Source organism: Saimiri boliviensis, chromosome 4, assembly GCF_048565385.1.
Source record: "Saimiri boliviensis isolate mSaiBol1 chromosome 4, mSaiBol1.pri, whole genome shotgun sequence".
Taxonomy (NCBI): Eukaryota; Metazoa; Chordata; class Mammalia; order Primates; family Cebidae; genus Saimiri; species Saimiri boliviensis.
Window position 1 is genome coordinate 41,912,563 of NC_133452.1, and position 24,690 is coordinate 41,937,252.

The window sequence follows — 24,690 nt, forward strand, 5'->3', positions numbered from 1 at the left end:
GTAAACTTTCCTTGTTAGCAACAGTTTGTACATGTTGTCACTCATCATTGCTGGGTGAATGATGCTCTGTCCACGTGACTCCACTGGGGGAGGACAATTGAAAACCTGTACCTGGTTTCTCTTGGACTCTGTCCTATGCATCTTTTTCATTGACTCATAGTAATATGTATTCTTTCTCTGAATAAACTGTAACCATGAGTATAACAGCTTTTCTGGCTTCTATGAATCCTAATCAATCATTAACCTGAAGGTGGATATGGGACCTTTGATACTTATGGATAAACATAATTTTGCTGGACATTCCAGTAAGTGTTGATAGAGGCCTTCAACAAACAGAATTGAGAGGCTGAGACACTGATCTTGTTTCTTCAGGTTGATTAATACGTTAGGATGGTCATTTGTCATAATCTACAGTGACAGCTTCCTGAATCTGATCACAGAGGATGCTCAGTAGGCTATTTATAGAAATCTTTGGAGTTCTGCCCAAGGTGTCTCCAAATCAGGCCCAACTCATCTTCTTCAAGATGCTTCTCCATTGAACTCACCTCTCTGCTTCCCAAGCACTCCCTCAGAAGATAGTCTAAGATTCTTTTATTCCCTTTCAAACTAACTGCAAAGCATAAATTCTATGACCTTCCTCAGCACCTGGCTTATACTTCTCTCAATAAGAAGCAGCTCTTGTAAATCAAAAGCTTTGATTTTAAAAAGTTTTTTTTTTTTCTTTTCTGATCTGGCACAAAGAGCTGATTTTAGAAGTAAAACATGGTATGCTTTATTTTTTTCTCTTTGTACTAAAAAACACCAATATTTTTCAGCAGGGTGATAAATTCCTTTATGTCATGCACTGTGTCTCTCAGTCTAAAATCTACTATAGATAATCTTTCATTATTTGACTCATATTCATATGAAAATATTTTGACAATTGTGAAAAATATTTTTCAGTTTTAATAAAGCCATTTTGTCAAGATAATTATCTTTGAGTATTCAAAATGTCTTTGAGTCTCAGAGCTAAACAATGACTAACACTTACTTTCATCCCTGAAGAAATAATCCTCATGTCTTGGCTTTAATGGTGGAAGGGACACAGGGGAAGAATTCAGCTACTGATGAGGTATTATCTCCCTACATTTGCTGCTCTGCTTTCAGACATTTGTACTTTTTCTACTATAGGTATTACTTTGACCATTGGTTGACAAAGCCAAATGTCGCTAGCATGAAATGGCTGGTTATTCCTCATAAAAAGATTTTTAGTTTTCTGACAGGAAACATCCTTTGGACAACTCTGACATCTACTATTTAGTCTTTCCTGGAACACTTAAGTACATGTATTTTTGAGAAGCAGGATTCCATGTTCCACAACTCCAAGTGTGCCATTCACATCCATGCAAATTGTGGTTCAAGTAGTTCTATAATGAGCAATCTACGTAGTAAGCAGTGGCCCTGAATATACTCCAATTGTTTGACAGCTTTATTTGCTAGAAAGAACAGCTGTCTTCAAATACGTTAGGGCTTCTATGTAGAAGAGTTAAAATAATTGTTTTCGGTATGATTTCAAAGGCTAAAAATTGTCCTACCGTGTATATCCCATATGAACATAGATTACAGTTAATAAAATGAAGAAATGTTTAACAGTGAGAGCTGCTCAAAGTTAAAGTAGATCACCTCAAAAATAATGAATTTTTATCACTGAAGGTGTTCAAATAAAATTTGGACAACTGCTTGGTACAGAAACTGTATCGGGACTCAGTTATCGTAATCCATTTACAGGGTAAGAGAGTATTTAAATTCCGATCTGAGATGCAGTGATTCGAGAGACCATTAAAGTTTGCTGGCACTTTACTGAGAGATGTAAATGAAATCTAAACTCATTCTACAACTGCCATTAGGTTATATACAATTGTGATTATTATCAAGTTAGAGTTTTATGCCTCAATTCGGACAACTGACCTGGAATAAGTGATTGAATGAGGGGTTCTGCATTCTTCTGCCAGATTTCATTTGACTAAGTCTTTGGGAGTAAATTAGCCCAATTTGAGGATTAAAATTTTTAAAAATAAATATTAGCCAAGGGTGCTTAAAGAAAGCAATGTAAGTCATAGTGCAGGACTGGACTGGGCATAATTAATACCTGGCATGCCGTTTTCAACTGATGGATAGTCACCTCGTATTTGATGCCGAGGATTATTTGGCCATATCTGGATTCAACTCAAAATATACCTTGGAGGATTAGTGATTGGAGAGACAAATGGTAGAATATATTGCACATATTTGTTATCTCTTTTATGGAGACTACTTGTCAGGTTATTCAGGTAGAATGCATAGAATTCATCTTCCCAGAGCCATTCAGGGTGGTTGACACCTGTAATCCCAGCACTTTTGGGAGGCTGAGGCAGGTGGAGCACTGGAAGTCAGAAGTTTAAGACTGGCCTTGACAACATGGTGAAACCCTGTCTCTACTAAAAATACAAAAATTAGCCGGGTGTGGTAGCACATGCCTGTAATTCCAGCTACTCGGCAGGGTGAGGTGGGAAAATTGCTTGAATGGAGGAGGCGGAGGTTGCAGTGAGCTGAGATTGTGTCACTGCACTGCAGCCTAGGCAACAGAGCCAAAAAAAAAAGAAAAAAAGAAAAAAAGAATTCACACTTCCTGGGCGATTTCACCTGCTTATGTTTTTGGAACTGAATTGTATAGGTCCTGCAACTCAGAGCACCCATGGTCAATTAGGATCGGCACTAACGCATACAACTCAGAAGAGTATAATGTAGAAATCAGAATGCTGGTGTAATAACTTGCAATTAGAACTATTACTGTCAAGCTGATAAAAATTCCTGAGTCTTTTAGCTAGGGCACTCGGGCTGCTGTTTCATTGAGACAGATGACTTAATAACACTGATTAAGAGTTTGTATATTAGGTTATACATTTCCTTTTATAGGACGTTGAAATTTTACTTTAACTTTCTAACTCCTTGAGACTCAATCCTTGTTTCCTGCTTTGACTGTGGTCATATGCTTGTGCTTAATTCCTTCTGGAAGTGCTTCCGAAACTACCCGTCTGAAGACCTAAGTCGTTTTCTTTTTCTGATCCATCATGAATTAGTACTTTGATAAAATGTAATAAAAATGAGTTATAAAAATAAAATTTAAAAATGCAAATTATAAGCACAACTTCAGTGAATATGACCTCTAAATTTTTATTAAAAATTTTAAATCTTTACTCTCAATTTCCTCCCCTCACCCCCCTACCCTTTCTTTTTTGATGGAGTCTTACTCTGTCACCCAGGCTGGAGTGCAATGGCACAATCTCAGCTCCCTGCAACCTCCACCTCCTGAGTTCAAGTGATTATCCTGCCTCAGCCTCCCCAGGTAGCTGAGATTACAGGCACCTGCCTCCATGCCTGGCTAATTTTTTCCATTTTTAGTAGAGACGGGGTTTTGCTATGTTGACTACACTGGTCTTGAACTCCTAACCTCAGATTATCTGCCTGCCTCTGCCTCTCAAAGTTCTGGGCTTACAGGCATGAGCCACTGTGCCTGGCCTGTACTCTCAATTTCTAAACTACATTTCATAAGCAGAATGGTTAATGAAGTGTTTAATTAATACTAACAAACTTAAGAAAATATATAATATCATGAAGCTTTATTTTGTATGTATTGTGTGAACACACTATAATCCATTAGGGTCCCTGTGTAATCAATGCAATCAGTATATTTGTGTTCATTAAATGGAAATAGAGTAAAAGTTCATGATTTTAAATGGCTATAGAGGTCTATTTTAAATTTATTTAAGAAATAACATGTAGGCAAAGATGTTGATGTGTATAAAATGTATTTGAAACCAAGTCTTTCCTAAAACTATAAGCCAACACCCAATGCAGTACTGTTTATACAGGGAATTATGATATTATTCATGTCATTTTGAGGGTTAAATTTGGGCAAAATGTGGGAAATATTTTGTAAATAATAGTATCAGAAGACACAGAATCACTGATTTGTTCCACAATCATAGATAAATATTTTGTGGATACATAGGAGGGATATGTATTTCATTCACACACACTCAAATCCCTTTGCTCTAATAATCTTGACCCAATGAGCCATAATGATGACTTCTATCATGACAATCACTTAATCTAATAAATTAATAAATTTCCCATTAAACAAACAAGTTTTTAACTAATGTGCGAAACAGTGATTCATTCTTCTATCACTGACCCTTAGTCATTGGAATTTCTTGCACATCACCCAAAGTGATTGAAATGTTGGGCTTTTCTGGATTTTGGTCCTAGTACTATCTTAGTCTGATTTCATTATTATTATTTTGGCTCTCAGGCCTCAGCATTTCCAATCTGTAGGAACTTTTATTGCTTACCCATGTTCAGGCTTTTTAAGTAGGACTCACCAACATTTACTAGTCTTTTGCTTATTTCTGTCTTTAGGCTTAACTTCCTGAATAATACCTAAACCCCCAACTCATAAGAAGAAATCTATATTCTTGAAGGTTGGAGAGATTTTACCTTAGTTCATAGCACAGCTGTAACTTTTCTTACTATGTAATCCCAATGTTTTGCCTTCTTAATAGTGATATTTTGGAGGTGATTCTCTATGGCCCGGAAAGATTATTTCTTAGCATTGCATAGATGTACCTCTTAGTAGTGTACCTAGTGTCCAACTGGGAGAATCTACTCTTAGTAAAGCTGAAAGCTTGCTTTTTCATGTATACTCATGCATACACTGCATTAAAATATCATGCTCACCTATTTTAGACACATTCTTCATAGAGTGGAAATGACATTGTCTCTGCCTTACAGGAAAAGCAGACAATCTCTTTATGGAAGACTGACCATATAACTGTAAATTGCAACCATAGCCTCTTTTAAACTTCATTCCTGTGGTCGACTATCTAGAGCAGCCATCCCCAAACTACGACCCGGCCCGCGGTCCACATGCGGCCCCCTGAGGCCATTTATCCAGCCCCCCGCCGCACTTCAGGAAGGGGCACTTCTTTCATTGGTGGTCAGTGAGAGGAGCACAGTATGTGGCGGCCCTCCAACGGTCTGAGGGACAGTGAACTGTCCCCCTGTGTAAAAAGTTTGGGGATGCCTGATCTAGAGGTTCATTTGGAAAACTGAATTTATCATTATAATGGTCTCAATGCCATATTAACTGCCATGTCTAGGTACACAATTGCCAATAAAATAGTTTTACTCTTAAACGTTTTCTTTAGAGGGATGCCCCTTCTTGATAATTTGTGCTATCCTGAAGCAAAAAATAATCACACCTATTTATAATGAGCAAAGATGCATCTCCACGGGCAACCCCAGTGGATATGGTTCTGTCAGACACTATCGACCATATTTTGCAGATATAATTTCCTAACTTACAAAAATCTGTCTCAGATGATCACATGAGCTCCCTCCTCATGCAAATTTTACAAGCAGAGATTCAGATTATAGAACCACTACCCCCATTACTCCTTCCTTGTCGAGGGAATTCACAACATGGACAGCTTGTATATACTTTGCTTGCATATCTGATGTCAATCATATCAAATAAAGATATAACCGATGCAAAAACCTTTGTCTTGACCATGCTTTAAACTATTTATGTAGAAGGACCACTATTATATTCACAACAATTATCATTTTACAGTAAAGCTAATTTATAACAACATTCACTAATGATCTAATAAGTGATAAAAATTGTGTAACTAGCTGTGGAGGAGGTATATATATATAGTTAAGATAATGTCTCTTCTCTAGAAAATCATAGTACTAAAATATACATAATACCCCAATTGAAGCAGGGATAATAATCACATAAGGGCTACAATGGAGATATGCATGAAGTGCTATCAGAGCACAGAGGAGATAATTAATTCTTACTTAGGTGTGGGAATCAAGGAAGGCTTTGAAGCAAATGATGAATATGAGCTGAAGCTTTGGAATTGGTTGGACTTTGACACATTGATGAGGATGTAAAGGGATGAGTGGCCTAGGTATAGTGGCAGGGGGTGGGAGGGCAGGCAGTAGTGGAGGGAGAGTGCATTTGCGTAAACGGGAAAAACATCCAATATAGTTTCCTCTTTGCTGACTGTCACACATTTTTAACTTTGTAGGGAAGATGGAAGAAAATCTATTGAACCGATTGTTTTGGCTTTTCTGATGTGATCACAGCATTGCTATATGGGTTGTCAAACAAGGGATGAGCTCATAAAAGGATATTAATGTGTCGTTTTTATTGAGCAAAGTAGCATTACAGAGAAGGTGATTTCAAAGGCACATGGCTCTTTCATTACAGCCTTCAGGGGCAATGTTTGATCACTGAAAACAGGCTGCTTTGTTCCAGCTTTCTCTGATGTTTGGCATTATCCCAAATACATATGCTCTGACTTGGAAAGAATCAGTTTGTAAAGATTTAATAGATTTGAGATTTGCATATTCAAAATACATGTTTTATGGTTAAAATGAAAGCCATTTAAATACGTGTGTCTACATATACACAGATATATTTCAGGCACACATCTCAGCAATTTTTTGAAATGCAGTTACACATAATATGTGTTTGTTTTGAGATAATGAAAATTGGCTATTTTTTAAATTCACCATTTATCACGAAGGAAAAAATGTATTTTAAGACACACTATATTGGTGATAATAAAGTACAAGATTTCCAGTTTTAGCGACTTGAGCTTTGCTCTATGTCCCTGTCACCTATCATAGACATAACTTTCTAGTGCTGAATGTCTCTGAACACTTTCTTTATTAAAAACGAGGTATAGGTATCTTGGTTGAAGAAAACTGGAAGTCACAAAATATTAAAGGGAAATTGTAAAAGATTAGCATTTACATGATACTCTCTTCCTTATGTGACTGAAAGAAGTGGGCTTTTTTCTTCCAAAAGGAAAGACTTGCTTGGAAAAAGACCTGAAGAGTCAAAAGCTTATGGTGACTGAAACTCATGAAACTTCTTTTTATAGAATTCTCTGGCTGCTATTCCATGTGAATTGATATGAAATCTCACACAAATTTATCTTTTCATTTTAAATTCCAATTGAACCTTTAAAAGAAAGATGACATTCCAACTCAGCCAATTTGATATACATTACATCTACAATTGCATTGCATTGATATCCATTGCATTGAAATCAACCCTGACAGACTTCAGCTGAAATGGGCTAGGTTAAATTATATTCCGTTTAATGCGACAAAGAAAAAATTTACTATTTGCTTCTTTACTTAAAATCCTTCCCTTTCCCTGTCTCCACTATAACATCCTCTGTCTACCTCAAGACCCCCCAATGCTTTCTCTGCTTATCACTTTCCCCTCTCTGTTAGTTTTGCAACTATTTCAAAACAGAGACTATTTTGTTATCCATTTGTTGCCTATGCCAATGTTCACAAACCTTAATGTACTTATTTTTTTTTTCTTTTGAGATGGAGTTTCGCTCTTGTTACCCAGGCTGGAGTGCAATGGCACGATCTCAGCTTACTGCAACCTCCACCTCCTGGGTTAGGGCAATTCTCCTGCCTCAGCCTCCTGAGTAGCTGGGATTACAGGCATGCGCCACCATGCCCAGCTAATTTTTTTGTATTTTTAGTAGAGACAGGGTTTCACCATGTTGGCCAGGATGGTCTCGATCTCTTGACCTGGTGATCCACCCGTCTCGGCCTCCCAAAGTGCTGGGATTACAGGCGTGAGCCACAGCGCCCGGCTTAATGTACTTATAAATCATCTAGGGATCTTGTTAAAAATGCAGGTTCTGATTCAGCAGGTCTGAGGTCTAAGATTCTAATAAGCTCTCAGGTGATGCAGTGGACCAAGATTCATATAGCAAACACTTAAAGTACAAATGACCTGTCCTTAAATGTGTTCTTGGACAAACATAACTGGAAATGTAGATTCTCTGACTTTGAGGTTGCTTCATACTTTGAATTGCCTTTTTGTTTGATAATTTCATGATTGCTCTGAACGATCTGGACTCCCTCTACTTCTCTAGTCTCTGTTTTTACAACTTTCTCTTTCTTACTTCACATTTTAGATATAACAAAGACATTGAAGTTTCCGGAATGTATCGGGCTCTTTCACATCTCAATGTCTTTTTAGATACTATTTCCTCTGCCTGTCCTGGCATCCTGTGACTCTTCCTTTAAAACTCAGATCCGCTGTCTTCTCCTCCAGGAATTCTTTCCTGATCTCTTTTTCATGTAATTGCATAATTAAATGCCTTCAGTATACTCCCACAATGCCCTGTATTTCCTTTATTATACCTTTCTCATAGTCTGTTGCAATTGTCTGCTTGATTGTTCTTTCCCTTTAAGACAATGCTTCTGTGGGGAAGAAGTAATGTATTTTATCTCTGATTCCTATTGCCAATCACCAACATAGTAGGGTTTTTTTTTTTTAATCAAAGTTTGCTGAATGAATGAAGAGGGGAAGTTGATGTGTTGTAGTCATGCAAGAATGTAATGCAATATTTCTTCTCATGAAGTTTAAAATTGAATTGGGAGTCATAAAAACTAAAACTCATAAAAAGTTAAGTACAGGGTGAGATAATACTAAAGATATAAAATGTTAGTATGTGATTAATTGCCAAATGAGGATCATAGCAAATAACCATTCTGAGTCCATTGGAGGAAATGTCACTGTGGATTTATTAATATTTTTAATAACTTAATTTGTTCCACAAAGGACTTGAGCCTGCTGATAACACTATGCATTAAAGTTAATGAAAGTGTGAGCACATATGTAGTTAAGGGAATTGTATCAGAAAAGGAGAGGGTTATGGAAATACATACTCAAAGCTTGAGAAATTGATAGACTATCCTTAAGATCTATTCTTTAGACGTATTCTTGTCTGCAAAAATGCTTCTTACTTAGATATGGACAGTAATGTGAGTGTGCTAGGTTTTCATATCCACTCTGCATGGGAGGTGACTTCTGTGGGGACATTAGCAGCTCCCTTGTCCTCTGTCTTCTGGCAGAATTTGGCTAATGGGATAAGAGTGAGGTCAGGACATTTATTTTCTTTGGCTGCTTAGAACTTCTGTGACTCTTTTTAAAGATGGCCCCTGTGATAAACCTCCTGAAATTATTCTAATTTTAGTGTGCCCTGTTACATATTGGGACTCTGATATGGCCCCAGAATTGTTGTTCAGAGCTAGATTGGATACCACTCTTAATAACTTTTCTGACAACCATGAATACCGTAAAAATGTTTTAGGTGCATGCTGTATATCAGGAACAATTCTATGAGGAGTTGGTTCAATACAGAAAAATTCAGAAAACAAACAAGCAAACCTAAAACCCTGTGCTCATGTACTTTACACTTAGTATGGCAAAGACAATGTAAACCATCTTGGAGGTCAGGAAAATTTGGTATATTTGAAAGCCCACAGTTCTATAATGTTTATTTATACCAGCCTGAAGTTTAGTGTTGAATTGTAAAGCAATAATATGCCAGAGATATAGTTTTTGGGTTTTTCCCTTCACTGAGGGTAGGTTATCCAGAATTTTTGCTTCTGCTCTTGTCTGTTGCTCATCTTCTGGTTATTTTATTCCTCACTGTCCTTTCATCAGGGAATACAAAAGGAAAATAAGTGAATGAAAACTTAGCTGTAGCATCTATGATAAAAGGTTTGTCAAGAAGGAAACTGAAATCCTGACTAAATCGAAGCTTTTCAGTTTATCTGGGTTGGTCTGCCCCCTATTGCCATAAAGATATTCAGAATGGTTTCCAGCTTGTCAAAAACCAAGAGACAAAAATGGACAAAAAGTTTTACTTTCATGCTAATAAAGTGAAACAGATCTAATAAATAAATATGATCCTCTTAATATGAAGCCCTAGTACGCAGACCCTCTGTCTTTTTGTCCCTGATTGCATGACAACCTTGTTTGCAGTCGTTACTTAGATCATTTTTGAGTCATATGAGCTTAATTTTGTGACCCAGCAAAAACAGATCATAAATCTCAGTAGTGTACACTATGTTTGTAGTTTGACCTTGGTAAGATGAACTAAGGGTGCTGAATAAATCATAAATTCAGTTTACAAAGATAAAGAAAATAAGATTTATTTATACTTGGTCCAATGGATAAATTGAAAATCTAATATTTTTCTGGTCCATGTGGTACATTTCGCCCAGCTTGATTAAATTCCTGTTTAGCAGGTAGCTAAGAGAGAAACTGAATTAAAACACTTTATATGAAGCTTTTGAGTCTTCTTTGTTCTCCACTGTTTTCTTTTTAAAAATCTGTTTTAACTTTTCTTTCCTTTTAGGCTCTATTTATGAAATGTTTGGAAATGAATGCTGTTTCTCAACAGGAGAAGTGATTAAAATTACTGGTCTCAAAATTAAGAAGATCATAGCTGAAATTTGTGAGCACATTGAAGGTTGTGAGTCTCTACAGCCATTTGAACTGCCTATGAATTTTCCAGGTACAGTGTTTTGCAATGATGTATCATTTGTGCAACTATATTGTTAATATTATATGTATCTATACAACTGAAAACAAGAAAAAAGAGGTCTTTTTTCACTCGAGGATAATGAGTGAAAAAATCCAGAATTATTATAGTCTGATCGTTTTAAGAATGAATGGATGGCAACTATTTTCTCCTTTTTTAACGTGAAAGAGGTTTACTTTTTACCTAAGATTAATCTTTTTGGTTAACAAACATTTAGTAAGTTTCATCTATATACATCACTAGTTGTGCTAAATAATGAGAACCAAGAAATCAAAGATATATTTTCATAAATTCTATAGAACTAAGTAACATCATTTAAGCATGTCTACCTTCTTTGCTATTCCAACTGTCCTTACTCTAGCTCCTTGGATCACTGTTGACCTTCCATGTCTAATATTGCTGGGAACTCTGCCTGGTCTTTTTTATGTAATTGGCTCTACTCAGTCTTCCAAAACTAGCTCAAATTTCACGCCATCTGGAATACTTTTGCTGACCCTCTAACCTAATCTAGATTTCTCTCTTTTGTGTTCCCATAGTATGTTGGACCTCATACCATACACCTCATTGGATAGTCACTGATGATTTTCCATTTGCCCTATTTTTCACACTAGGTGTTAGCAAAATTTTTCTATAAAGAGCCAGACAGTAAATATTTTAGACTTTGTGGCCAGAGGGTCTTTGTCACACTATTTTCACTATGCTATTTATTTTGTAGCACAAAACAGCTCTGGATAATACATAAACCAGTGAGCATGCTATGGGTCAATAAAACTTTATTTTAAAACACAGGTGACCAGTAGGATTTGACTCGTCAACTGTAGTTTGCTGACCTCTGCTGTAGACTAAAACTCCTTGACATGAAATATGAACATGTGATTTTGTATTTCTGATAGCAAACACAATTTCTGGCACAAACTGTGCTCAGTAATTGTTAACTGAATGAATGAATGACTAGTGGAAGAGAAAAATCTCATAAACCTTTACAATATAATGATTTCATGGTATGATGGAGGTATACTTGTGTTCTATGTGGGGCTTGATAAGGAACATCAGACTACAGTTGGTTGTGTTTCAAAACAGGGATTCTAGAGCCATTGTACTTGAATGCCAACTTTGTCACTTCTTAGCTGTATAACTTTGGTGAGTTATTTACCCTCCTTTCATGTAAAATGGGAGCAGTAATACTATCTATCTCCTGTTATTGGGAGTGCTATCTATTGATATATATATATAGTGTTTAGAATGGCACGTGGCATATAGCAAGGGGCAGTAAAAAGTTTCAGCTTTTATTACCATTATTAAAATATTATTACTATCATTGGAGGAGTCAGGAAAAACTTTTAGGGAATGTTTTAATTGAACTGAGGTTTGAAGAATGAAAATTTATTAGCTATATTGAAGTGAGGATTTTTTCAAGTGCTCTGGTATCCAGTCCCCTTTCAACTGAAACCTTACCCATTGTTCTGTTCTATTTCTTCTTACCCATCTTTTATAATAATGGTTTTTTAATTTGGCCACACAACCTAGGGAGCTTTAAAAAATTCTGATGTTCAGGCCACTTACATGAGATATTCTGATTTGTTTGCTCTGTGGCAAAGTCTGGTCATCAAGATTTCTTAAAGTTCCCAGTGTGATACTAATAAGAAGCCAATGTTGAGAACTATTACTTTGTAAGATGCCTCTCTTAAGTACTCTAATTAGATGTAAAAATTCCCTTTTTAAATCACTGTAGACTTTTGTGCCTTAATCATTGCATTTATTAAATTTTGCGTGTAATTGAGGTTATTTGTGTACTTGTCTGACTACCACCATCTGTCTAGTAGACCACAAGGTTGCTGAGGGCAGAATCTGAATCCCATTTATTGCTATAATCCCTATGGTATTTAGAGAAAGATATACATAATAAGTATTTAGTAAGTGAAAATGACTAGAATCTTTTTATAGAAGGAGTTTTTCTTATTTGAATGGTGAAAACACTTAGTTTTTGGCTAACAGTTTAACTTGGGGAATTGCTATTTAGAATATTCCTTTGAATGTTCAATTGATATAATAATCTTGCATCTATTGAGTAACAATTTGAAAATGATGTTTACAGTTTTATTGTAAAGAACAGGGTGAAAATAGAAGGCTAAAGTGATTGGCACTGGTCAGGATATAGTTTCTTTTTTCAAAGAGAACTCCTAGATAATGACAAAAGGGATCCCAGATACAGGGATAATTCTTCTATATCAGCACTAGGGAAAAAGATAGAAATCAAGGGCACAAATGTTATTCAAACACACTAATAGCAACATCTCTTTATTTATACTATATTAAAAACTATTTAAGTTCCTAATTAGATTTTAGACTCAAAAAGTCAAAGAATATTTTAAAACATTCTTCCTTATTTGTCAATTTATCAAATTTCCTTTTGCTATTGATTTCTAATTTTATTCTGTTATGGTCAGATGACATATTTTGTATTATTCAATTCTTTTAAATTTAATGAGACTTTTTTGGACTCACATATGATCTAGAGAATGTTCTATATTCACTTGAGAAGAATATGTATTATATTCTAGTTGGGTAAGTGTTCTACAGATGTCGGTTGGTTTATGTGTATTGTTCAAGTCTTCCATTTCTTTGTGTATATTGTGTCTAGTTTTACTCATTATTGAAAATGAGGTGTTGATGTTTCCAGCTACTATTGTTGAATTGTTTATTTTCCCTTCAATTCTATCAGCTTTTGCTTCATGTGTTTGGGGGCCCTGATGGTAGGGGTATAGGTATTTGTAATTGTTGTCTCTTCTTGATGGAGTGATCCTTTTATTATTATATAATATTCTTGTTCTCTAGTAGCAATTTTTGTTTTAAAGTCTATTTTGTCTGGTATTATATAATTACTCGAGTTTTCTTTCAGTTAATATTTGCAAGGTCTCTCATCTTTTACTCTTCTACTTTCAAACTACAGACAGTCCCCGACTTATGATGAGATGATTAAAATTTTTCAACTTCATGATGTTGCAAAACAAATATACATTCCATAGAAACCATACATCAAATTTTGAATTTTGCTCTTTTACTATAGGCTAATGTAAGTGTTCTGAGCACAGGCAAGGTAAGTTAGGCTAAATTATAACGTTTAGAAGGTTAAGAGTATTAAATGTATTTTGATTTATGATATTTTGAATATATAATAGGTTTATTGGCTTGTAACCCCATTACCAGAAACGCAGATGATTTTTGTGTTTGAATCTAAAGTACGTCTTTTGTAGAGAGAAAATGGTTAGATCATGCTTTTTAATCAAACCTGCTAATCTCTGATTTTTAGAGTATTTAATCTATTTACACTTAATGTAATTATTGATAGTTGTTCCAAAAAGCTGCTATTTTACCATTTGTTTACCATATATCTTATTATGCCTTTTGTGTTCCTATGTTTGTCCACTTCTGCCTTCTTTTCTGTTAAGCAGATATTTTCTAGAATGCCATTTTAATTTCCTATTCTTTTCAAATAAATTATCTTTTTTTAAGAATGGTTTTAGATTCCAGCAAAATAGAGCAGAGGGTACACAAATTTCTCTTGTATTCCCTGATCTCATATACACACAGCCTCCTCACTACAAAAATCCTGCAGTGTCTTTTCATGGCTTAATAGCTCATTTCTTTTTAGTGCTAAATAATATTTCATTGCCTGAATGTAGTTTAATTTTCATATGCACTCATCTGCTGAAGGACATTCTGGTTTCTTATAAGTTTTTGCAGTCATAAATGAAGCTGGTATAAACATCCATGAACAGGTTATTATGAGAATATGTTTTATTTTTTAAATTTATTTATTATACTTTAAGTTATGGGGTACATGTGCAGAACGTGCAGGTTTGTTACATAGGTATTCATGTTCCATGGTGGTTTGTGGCATCCATTACCCCATCATTAGGTATTTCTCCTAATGCTATCCCTCCCCCATCCTCCCACCCTCTGCTATCCCTCCCCTAGCCTTCTGCCCCCTGACAGGCCCTGGTATGTGATATTCCCCTCCCTGTGTCCATGTGTTCTCATTGTTCAACACCCACTTATGAATGAGAACATGAGTGTTTGGTTTTCTGTTCTTGTGTCAGTTTGCTGAGAATAATGGTTTTCAGCTTTATCTATTTCCCTGCCAAGGACATGAATGCATCCTTTTTTATGGCTGCATAGTATTCCATGGCATATATGTGCCACATTTTCTTTATCCAGTCTATCATTGATCGTTGATTCCAAGTCTTTGCTATTGTGAACAGTGCTGCAATAAACGTACATGTGCATGTGTCTTTATAATAGAATGATTTATAATCTTTTGGGTATATACCCTGTAAATGAGATTGCTGGGTCAAATAGTATTTCTAGTTCTAGATCCTTGAGGAATCTCCACACCGTCTTCCACAATAATTGAACTAATTTACACCCCCACCAACAGTGTAAATGCATTCCTATTTCTCCACATCCTCTCCAGTATCTGTTGTCTCCTGATTTTTTAATGATTGCCATTCTAACTGGTGTGAGATGGTATCTCAATGTGGTTTTGATTTGCATTTCTCTAACGACCAGTGATGATGAGCTTTTTTTCATATGTTGTCAGCTGCATAAATGTCTTCTTTTGAGAAGTGTCTGTTCATATCCTTTGCCCACTTTTTGATGGAGTTGTTTGGTTTTTTCTTGTAAATTTGTTTAAGTTCTCTGTAGATTCTGGATATTAGCCCTTTGTCAGATGGATAGGTTGCAAATATTTTTTCCCATTCTGTTGGTTGCCATTTCACTCTAATGATAGTTTCTTTTGCTGTACAGAAGCTCTTAAGTTTAATTAGATCTCATTTGTCTATTGAGAATATGTTTTCAACCCCTTTGGGTAAATACCAAGGAGTGTGATTGCTGGACTGTATAGTATGAATATGTTTACTTTAAAGAAACTGCCAAACTGTATTCCAAAGTAGCTGTACTATTTAGCATTCTCAAAAACAATAAATGAGAGTTTCTTTTGTTCCACATCCTCACTAGTATTTGGCTTTGTCAAATATTTTGGACTTTCTACATTTTATAAGTAGACACCTAAGGTATATCATTGTTTTAATTTGCAATGCCCTAGTGGCAGGTACTCAGCATATGGTTTTCTTATGTTTATTTTCTATTGATATATCTTATTTGGGGAAGTGTCTGTTCAAGTCTTTTGCCCATTTTTTTAATTGCATTTTAGGTTGTGGGGTACATGTGAAGAACATGCAAGATTGTTGCATAGGTACACACATGGCAGTGTGATTTGCTGCCTTCCTCGCCTTCACCTGTATCTGGCGTTTCTCCCCATGCTATCTCTCCCCAACTGCCCACCCCACGTTGTCCCTCCCCTATTTCCCTACAACAGACCCCAGTGTGTAGTGCTCCCCTCCCTGTGTCCATGTGTTCTCATTGTTCAACACCTGCCTATGATTAAGAACATGCAGTTTTCGATTTTCTGCTCTTGTGCCAGTTTTACGAGAATGATGGTTTCCAGGTCCATCCATGTCCCTACAAAGGACATGAACTCATTGTTTTTGATGGCTGCATAATATTCCATGGTGTATATGGGCCACATTTTCCCTGTCCAGTCTATCATTGATGGGCATTTGAGTTGGTTCCAAGTCTTTGCTATGGTAAACAGTGCTGCAATGAACATTCATGTGCACGGGTCCTTATAGTAGAACGATTTATTATCCTTTGGATATATACCCAGTAATGGGATTGCTGGGTCAAATGGAATTTCTATTTCTAGGTCCTTAAGGAATCACCACACTGTCTTCCACAATGGTTGAACTAATTTACACTGCCACCAACAGTGTAAAAGTGTTCCTATTTCTCCATATCCTCTTCAGCATCTGTTGTCTCCAGATTTTTTAATGATCGCCATTCTAACTGGTGTGAGATGGTATCTCAATGTAGTTTTGATTTGCATTTCTCTAATGACCAGTGATGATGAGCATTTTTTCATGTATTTATTGGCCTCATGTATGTCTTCTTTTGTAAAGTGTCTGTTCATATCCTTCGTCCACTTTTTAATGGGCTTGTTTGTTTTTTTCTTGTAAATCTGTTTTAGTTCTTTGTAAATTCTGGATATCAGCCCTTTGTCAGATGAGTAGACGGCAAAAAAATTTTCCCATTCTGTTGGTTGCTGATTCACTCTAATGACTGTTTCTTTTGCTGTGCAGAAGCTGTGGAATTTGATTAGGTCCCATTTGTCTATTTTGGTTTTTGTTGCCAATACTTTTGGTGTTTTGGTAATGAAGTCCTTGCCTATGCCTATGTCCTGAATGGTTTTGCCTAGATTTTCTTCTACGATTTTTATGGTGTTAGGTCTTATGTTTAAGTTTCTAATCCACCTGGAGTTAATTTTACAGTAAGGTGTCAGGAAGGAATCCAGTTTCTGCTTTCTGCACATGGCTAGCCAATTTTCCCAACACCATTTATTAAACAGGGAATCCTTTCCCCATTGCTTGTTTTTGTCAGGGTTGTCAAAGATTGGATGGTTGTAGATATGTTGTGTTGCCTTTGAGGCCTCTGTTCTGTTCCATTGGTCTATATCTCTGTTTTGGTACCAGTACCATGCTGTTTTGATTACTGTAGCCTTGTAGTATAGTTTGACGTCCAGTAGTGCGATGCCTCCTGCTTTATTCTTTTTGCTTAGAATTGACTTGGCTATGTGGGCTCTCTTTTGGTTCCATATGAAGTTTAAGGTTTTTTTTTTTTCCAGTTCTGTGAAGAAGGTCATTGGTAGCTTGACGGAGATAGCGTTGAATCTATAAATTACTTTGGGCAGTATGGCCATTTTCATGATATTGATTCTTCCTAACCATGAACATGGAATGTTTCTCCATCTGTTTGTGTCCTCTCTTATTGAACAGTGGCTTGTAGTTCTCCTTCAAGAGGTCCTTTACCTTTCTTGTTAGTTGTATTCCTAGGTATTTTATTCTCTTTGTAGCAATTGTGAATGGCAGTTCATTCTTGATTTGGCTCTCTTTAAGTCTGTTATTGGTGTATAGGAATGCTTGTGATTTTTGCACGTTGATTTTGTATCCTGAGACTTTGCTGAAGTTGCTTATCAGTTTCAGGAGATTTTGGGCTGAGACGATGGGTCTTCTAGATATACAATCATGTCGTCTGCAAATAGAGACAATTTGACTTCCTCCTTTCCTATTTGAATACCCTTTATTTCTTTTTCTTGCCTGATCGCTCTGGCTAGAACTTCCAATACTATATTGAATAGGAGTGGTGAGAGAGGGCATCCTTGTCTAGTGCTAGATTTCAAAGGGTATGCTTCGTTTTTACCCATTCAGTATGATATTGCCTGTTGGTTTGTCATAAATAGCTTTTATTATTTTGAGATATGTTCTGCCAATACCTAGTTTATTGAGGGTTTTTAGCATAAAGGGCTATTGAATTTTGTCAAAGACTTTCTCTCCATCAATTGAGATAATCATGTGTTGTTAGAACTGCCTTGGCAATGGTGTCCCGCCTCTGTAATGGCGGACTCTCTCTATAATGGCAGGTTGCCTCGGCAACAACAGGCTACCTTGGCAACAGTGGGCTGCCTCAGCGATGGCGGACTACCTCTGCAGTGGTGGAGTGTCTCAGTAATGGTGGATGCCCCTCACCCACAGAGCTGGCCCATCCTGGATTCAGCTGTGCTTGCTGTGAAATGCTCAACCCAGAGCATTTTCAATTCCTGCTCTTTGGGGGGTGGGGGTGCGGGGGGGGGGGTCAGACCAGCTGAGCCTGATCACCTGGCTCCCTGACTCAGAGTCTCTCTCTTTTTTTTTTTTTTTAGTTGAACAGTCGACTCTCTCCCAGGTGTTCCAGTCACCTGTTGAAAAGGCACTGGGATCTGTGTGATTTCCCTTGTGGTGACTCACTGTGCCAGCTGAAACAGTGGCGCTGAGATTCATGGCGGGTTTTTTTGCCTGGGAATATCCTGGCTTGGCTCCCTGTTTCAGTTCCCTTTTAAATCAGATGAATGAGCAATCTGCCTTCCCAGGGCTCCAATTGCCAGCTAAAAGGGCACCCAGACCAGTGTATTTTGTATGGAGAACTGCCGCACCAGGGCGCCGGCAAAGCAGCACCACCAGCCAAAACAGCTGAGCCGGCCAAAACAGCTGTGCTGGTGACCCGTGGGGCTCCTCCGCCTGGGAATCTCCTGGTCTGTGGGCAATAAAAATCCACTTGGAAATGCGGCTTCCACTCATCCTCTGCACTTTCACTGGGAGCTACAATCCTGAGCTGTTTCTAGTTGGCCATCCTGGATCTATCCCTCCCTTTTGCCCATGTTTTTAAACTGGTTTCTTGTTTTTTGCTATGTTTTAAGAGTTCTTTACATATTTTGGATAACAGTCCTTTATTAGATTTGCCTCTTACATATATTTTCTCCCATTCTGTGGCTTGTCTTATTCTTTTGAGAGTATCATTAGAGAGAAGTTTTTAGTTTTAATGAAGTCTATGTTATCAAGTCTTTCTTTTATGGATTGTGCCTTTGGTATTGTATCTAAAAGTCACTACTAAATCCAAGGTCATCTAGGCTGTCTCCTATGTTATTGTCAAAGAGCTCTGCATTTAATATTTAGGACTGTGATTCATTTTGAGTTAATTTTTATTAAGGACATAAGGTATGTTGACTGGATTCATTTCTTTGCATATGGATATCCACTTATTCCAGTATCATCTGTTCGAAAGAATATAGTTGCTTCCATTGTATTTCCTTTGCCTTTGTCACAAATCAGTTAATCATATTTGCATGAGACTATTCCTGGGCTCTCTATTCCTTTGCATTGATCTATTTGCTTATTCTTTCACCAATATCACCCTGTCTTGATTAATGTTGCTTGATAGTAAGTCTTGACATCAGGTAATGCCAGTCCTTTAAATTTGTTTTTCTCCTTCAAAATGGTGTTGGCTACCCTGGGTCTTTTGCCTCTTCATATAAATTAGAAAATCTGTTAATATCCACAAAATAATTAGCTGGGATTTTTATTGAGATTGTATTTAATACATAGATCTAGTTTGGAATAACTAACATCTTGACAATGTAGAGTTTTCTTATCCACAAACATAAAATACCTTTTCATTATTTCAGTTTTTGATGTTTCTCATCAGAAGGTTATAGTCTTCCTCATGTTTGGCTTGTACATATTTTGTTAGATTTATACCTAAATATTTTAATATTGCTTTTTTTTTTGATACAGAGTCTTGCTCTGTTGCTCAGGCTGGAATGCAGTAGTGGTATCTTGGCTCACTGCAACCTCCACCCCTAGGTTCAAGTGATTCTCCTGCCTCGGCCTCCCGAGTAGCTGGGACTTCAGGCACGTGCCACCACACCCAGCTAATTTTTTGTATTTTTAGTAGAGACAGGGTTTCACCATGTTATCCAAAATGGTCTCCATCTCCTGACCTCCTAAGCTGCCTGCCTTAGTCTCCCAAAGTGCTGAGATTATAAGCATGAGTCACCGCATGATGTATAATTTTTTCTATGTATCCTTGGCTTTGATTTGATAATATTTTGTTGAAAGTTTTTCCATTTATGTTAGAGACGTTGGTCTGTAGTTTTCTTATAATACATTTGCCTGGTTTTGGCATTAGGATAATGTTGGCCTCATAGAATGAGTTAGGAAGTATTCCCTCTGTTAATATTTTCCAGAAGATATTGTAAATATTTGTATAATTTCTTCCCTAAATATTTGTTAGAATTTACCAGTGAACCCATATGGGCCTGATGTTTTGTGTTTTGGAAGGTGATTAATTGCTGATTCAATTTATTTAATAGGTATAGTCCTGTTCAAATTGTATATTTTTTCTTGTGTCTCTTTGAGGAACTGACTTATTTCATATAGGTTATCAGTCTTGTGGGTGTGGAGTTGATCCTGATAATCCTTTAGTATCCTTTTAATATCCATGGGATTTTTTAAATGATTCCCCCTTTCATTTTTGTTTTAAAATTTTTTATCTACGCTCTTTTTAGCTTAGTCAACATGGCAAGAGGCATATTGTGATGATCTTTTCAAATAATCAGCCTTAGGTTTTATTGATTTTCTTTGGTGGTTCATTGTTTTCAGTTGCACTATTTCTGCTCTAATTTTTATTTTTTTTCTGTTTATTTAGGATGTAACATGCTCTTGTTTTTCAAGTTTCTTAAGGTGGAAGTTTAGATAATTGATGTTTACATCTTTTTTCTTTTCTAATATATGCATTCACTACTATACATTTTCCTCTAAGCACAGATTTCTTTGAATTCCACACATGTTGATGTTATATTTTTATTCTCAGCGAGTTCAAAATATTTTAAAAATTTCTCTTGAGATTTTATATTTAATCAATGGTTTGTTGAGAAGTATGTTGTTTAAAACTCCTAAGTATTTTGGGATTTTTCAACTTCCTTCTGTTACTAATTTCTTGTTCAATTCTACCTCAGGGGAGATATTATATAATTTTCATTCTTTTAAATTTGTTAAGTGTCTTTTATGGCTCAGAATGTGGTCTATCTTGATGAGTAACTGTGTGAGCCTGAGAAGAATATGAAATCTGCTGATTGGATGAAGTCATCTATAGATGTCCATTATATTTCATTCATTGGTGTTTCTGTTGAGTTCAACAATACCCTCCTTAGTTTTTCTGCCTGCTGCATCTTTTTATGTCTGTAAAGTGGTGTTAACATCTCCAGTTACAATAATGAATTAATGTATTTCTCTTTACAATTATCTAAATTTTTGACAGATGTGGTGTGCCCATCAACATAGATTTGTAATTGTTCTTTATTCAATTTTAAATCATGTCGGAGAAAAGATTTTCAAACAAGAATGTACATTTAAACTGTCTTTTACATTTATCTTTTACATTTACCTCTGTAGTTATCTTCATTTATAGTCTTTATGTTTTTCATATGGGATAGAGTTTCTGTTTTGTGCCCTTTCATTTCAGCCTGAATAATTCCCTTTACTATTTCTTGTGTGGAAAGTTTGACAGTGTCCCACTCTCAGTTTTTTGTTTTTTGTTTTTTTAATCTGGAAATATCTTAATTTCTCCTTAATTTTTAGAGGACAGTTTTCTTGGAGAGAATTCTTTGTTGATATTTTTTTTTTTCTTGCAGCCTTATAAATATCTCATCCCACTGCTTTTGGCCTCCATAGTTTCTGAGTAAAAATTAGCTTTTAATCTTATTGAGGGTCTCTCTTGTATATAACGAAAACTTTCTATTTTGTTATAGTCAAAGATTTTCATTTATCTTTGTTTTTTTCTTTTTTAAATTTAATTTTATTTTGTTTTAAGTTCTGGTATACCTGTGCAGGACATGCAGATTTGTTACATAGGTAAATGTGTTCCATGGCAGTTTGCTGCACCTATCAACCATCCCCTAGGTATTAAGACAAACATGCATTAGCTATTTTTCCTGATGTTCTCCCTCCCCCTAAAAGGCTCCAGTGTGTGTGGCTTCCCTTTCTGTGTCCATATGTTCTCATTGTCCAGCTCCCACTTGTAAGTGAGAACATGTGGTGTTTGGTTTTCTGTTCTTGTGTTAGTTTGCTGAGAATAGTGGCTTCCAGCTCAATGACCCTGCAAAGTGATCTTGTTCTTTTTTCAAAGCTGCATAGTATTCCATGGTGTATATGTGACACATTTTCTTTATTCAGTCTATCGTTGATATGCATTCAGGTTGATTCCAAAGCTGTCTTGATTTTCAATCATTTGATAATGATATGTCTAGGCATGAATCTCTGAGTTTAGTCTACTTGAAGTATGTTAAGTTTCTTGAATGTGTAGATTGTTTTTCATCAAATTTTGAAAGTTTTTGCCATTTTTTAAAAAATATATTCTTTCTATACCTTTCTCTCTCCTCTCTCTTTTTGGGAATCCTATTATTCACATATTCTTATGGTTTATGGTAACCCATAGGTCTTTGAGACTTTGTTCTTTTCTTTGTACTTTTTTCCTCTGCCTCAGAATGTATAATCTCAATTGACTTTTCTTCAAATTGATTTATATTATCTATTTGGTAAGACATTATTCTCATACTTTTGTCTTAGTTATGTAGACACGATTTTCTTTAGTTCTTTGTATATATTTAAAAATAGCTAATTTAAGTCTTTTTTTTCTCTAGTAAGTCTGATATCTGGGCTTCCTTAGAGACAATTTCTTTTATTATTATTTCCATAGATTTATGGGTGTAAGTAGCTTTTGATTACATGGGTAAGTTCTTTAGTGGTGATTTCTGAGATTTTAGTATACCCATTACCAAAGCAGTGTACATTGTACCCAATATGTAGTATTTTAATCCTTCACTCTGTCCCATCCTTCACCGAGTCCTCAAAGTTCATTTATCACTCTTATGCCTTTGTGTCCGCATAGCTTAGCTCCTGCTTACAAGTAAAAACAGATGATACTTGGTTTATCATTTCTGAGATATTGCAGTTAGAATAATTGCTTCCAACTCCATCCAAGTTGCTGCAAAAGACATTTTATTTCTTTTTATGGATGGGTAGTATTCCATAGTATATATATACTTCCTGTGTGTAATTCATTTCTTGGTGGATGGACATTTAGGTTGGTTCCATATTTTGCAATTGTGAATTGTGTTGTTATAAACATATGTGCGCATGTGTCTGTTTCATATAATAACTTTTTCCCTTTGAGTATATATGCAGTAGTGGAATTGCTGGATTGTTCTACTTTTAGTTCTTTAAGGAATCTCCATACTGTTTTCTATAGTGGTTGTCCTAATTTGCATTCTCACCAGCAGTGTAAAAGTGTCCCTTTTCACCAGATTTATGCCAATATCTATCTATTGTTTTTTGACATTTTTTATTCTGGCCATTCTTTCAGGAGTAAGATGGTATCTCATTGTGGTTTTAATTTACATTTCTCAATTATTAGTGGTGTTGGGCATTTTTCATATGTTTGTTGTTCATATGTATGTCATCTTTTGAGAAATGTCTATTCATATTATTTGCCCACTTTTATGTGATTATTTATTTTATTGTTTCTGAAATGTTTGAGTTCCTTGTAGATTCTAGAAATGAGTCCTTTGTTGGATGCATAGTTTGCAAATATTTTCTCCCACTGTGTGGGTTTTCTGTTTGCTGGTTATTTCTTTTGCTGTGCAGAAGCTCTTTAGTTTAATTAGGTTCCATTTATTTTTGTTTTTGTGGCATCTGCTTTTGGTGTCTTAGTCATGAATTCTTTGTCTAAGCTCATGTCCAGAAGAATTTTTCCGATATTATCTTCTAGAATTTTTATGGTTCTAAGTCTTAAGTATAAATCTTTGATCTATCTTGAGTTGATTTTTGTGTAACATGAGAAATGTGGATCCAGTTTCATTCTTGTACATGTAGCTTGCCAGTTTTTCTAGCACCGTTTATTGAATAGGATATCCTTTCCCCAATTTATTTTTTTGTATGCTTCGTTGATGATCACCTGACTTTAAAGTATGTGGCTTTATTTTTTGGTTCTGTATTCTGTTCCATTGGTCTATGTGCATATTTTCATACAAGTACCATGTTGTTTTGGTGACAATATCCTTGTAGCGTAATTGGAAATCGAGTAATGTGATGCCTCCAGATTTGTTCTTTTTGCTTAGTATTGCTTTGGCTATGTGGGCTCTTTATTGGTTCCTTATGAATTTTTGGATTGCTTTTTCTATTTTTGTGAAGAATGATGGTAGTATTTTGATGGGAATTGCATTGAATCTATAGATTCCTTTGGACAGTATGGTCAGTTTTTCAATATTGACTTATCCCATCTATGAGCATGGGAAGTGTTTTGATTTGTTTGTGTTATCTATTATTTCCTTCAGCAGCATGTTTTAGTTTTCCTTGTAGAGTTCTCTCACCTCCTTGGTTTAAAATATATAATTGGTTTATGGTTTTTGTTGTTGTTGTTGTTGTTGTTGTTGTTTTGGCAGCTATTGTAAAGGGATCAAGTTCTTCGTTTCTCAGCTTGGTCATTGTTGGTGTAAAGCAGTGCTACTGATTTGTGCACATTGATATTGTAACCTGAGACTTTACTAAATTGGTTTATCAAATCTAGGAGCTTTTTAAATGAGTCTTTAGGTTTTTTTAGAGGTACAATCATTGGCAAATAACAACAGTTTCACTTCCTCTTTTCCAGTTTGTGCCCTTTGTTTCTTTCTCTTGTCTAATTGCTCTGGCTAGAACTTCCAGTACTATGTTAATAGAAGTGGTCAAAGTGGGCATCCTTGCCTTGT

The 24,690-nt window shown here is 35.9% G+C and overlaps 1 protein-coding gene across 3 annotated transcripts in view; it reads left to right on the forward strand.

The window, feature by feature from the left end:
* THEMIS (thymocyte selection associated) overlaps positions 1-24,690 on the forward strand; it is a 241,147-nt gene that overhangs the window by 51,528 nt on the left and 164,929 nt on the right. For all 3 annotated transcript variants that reach the window (XM_074397500.1, XM_074397502.1, XM_074397501.1), the window contains exon 2: positions 10,275-10,433. In XM_074397500.1, coding sequence (XP_074253601.1) covers positions 10,275-10,433 — 159 coding nt within the window. The remainder of the gene's footprint in view (positions 1-10,274; positions 10,434-24,690) is intronic.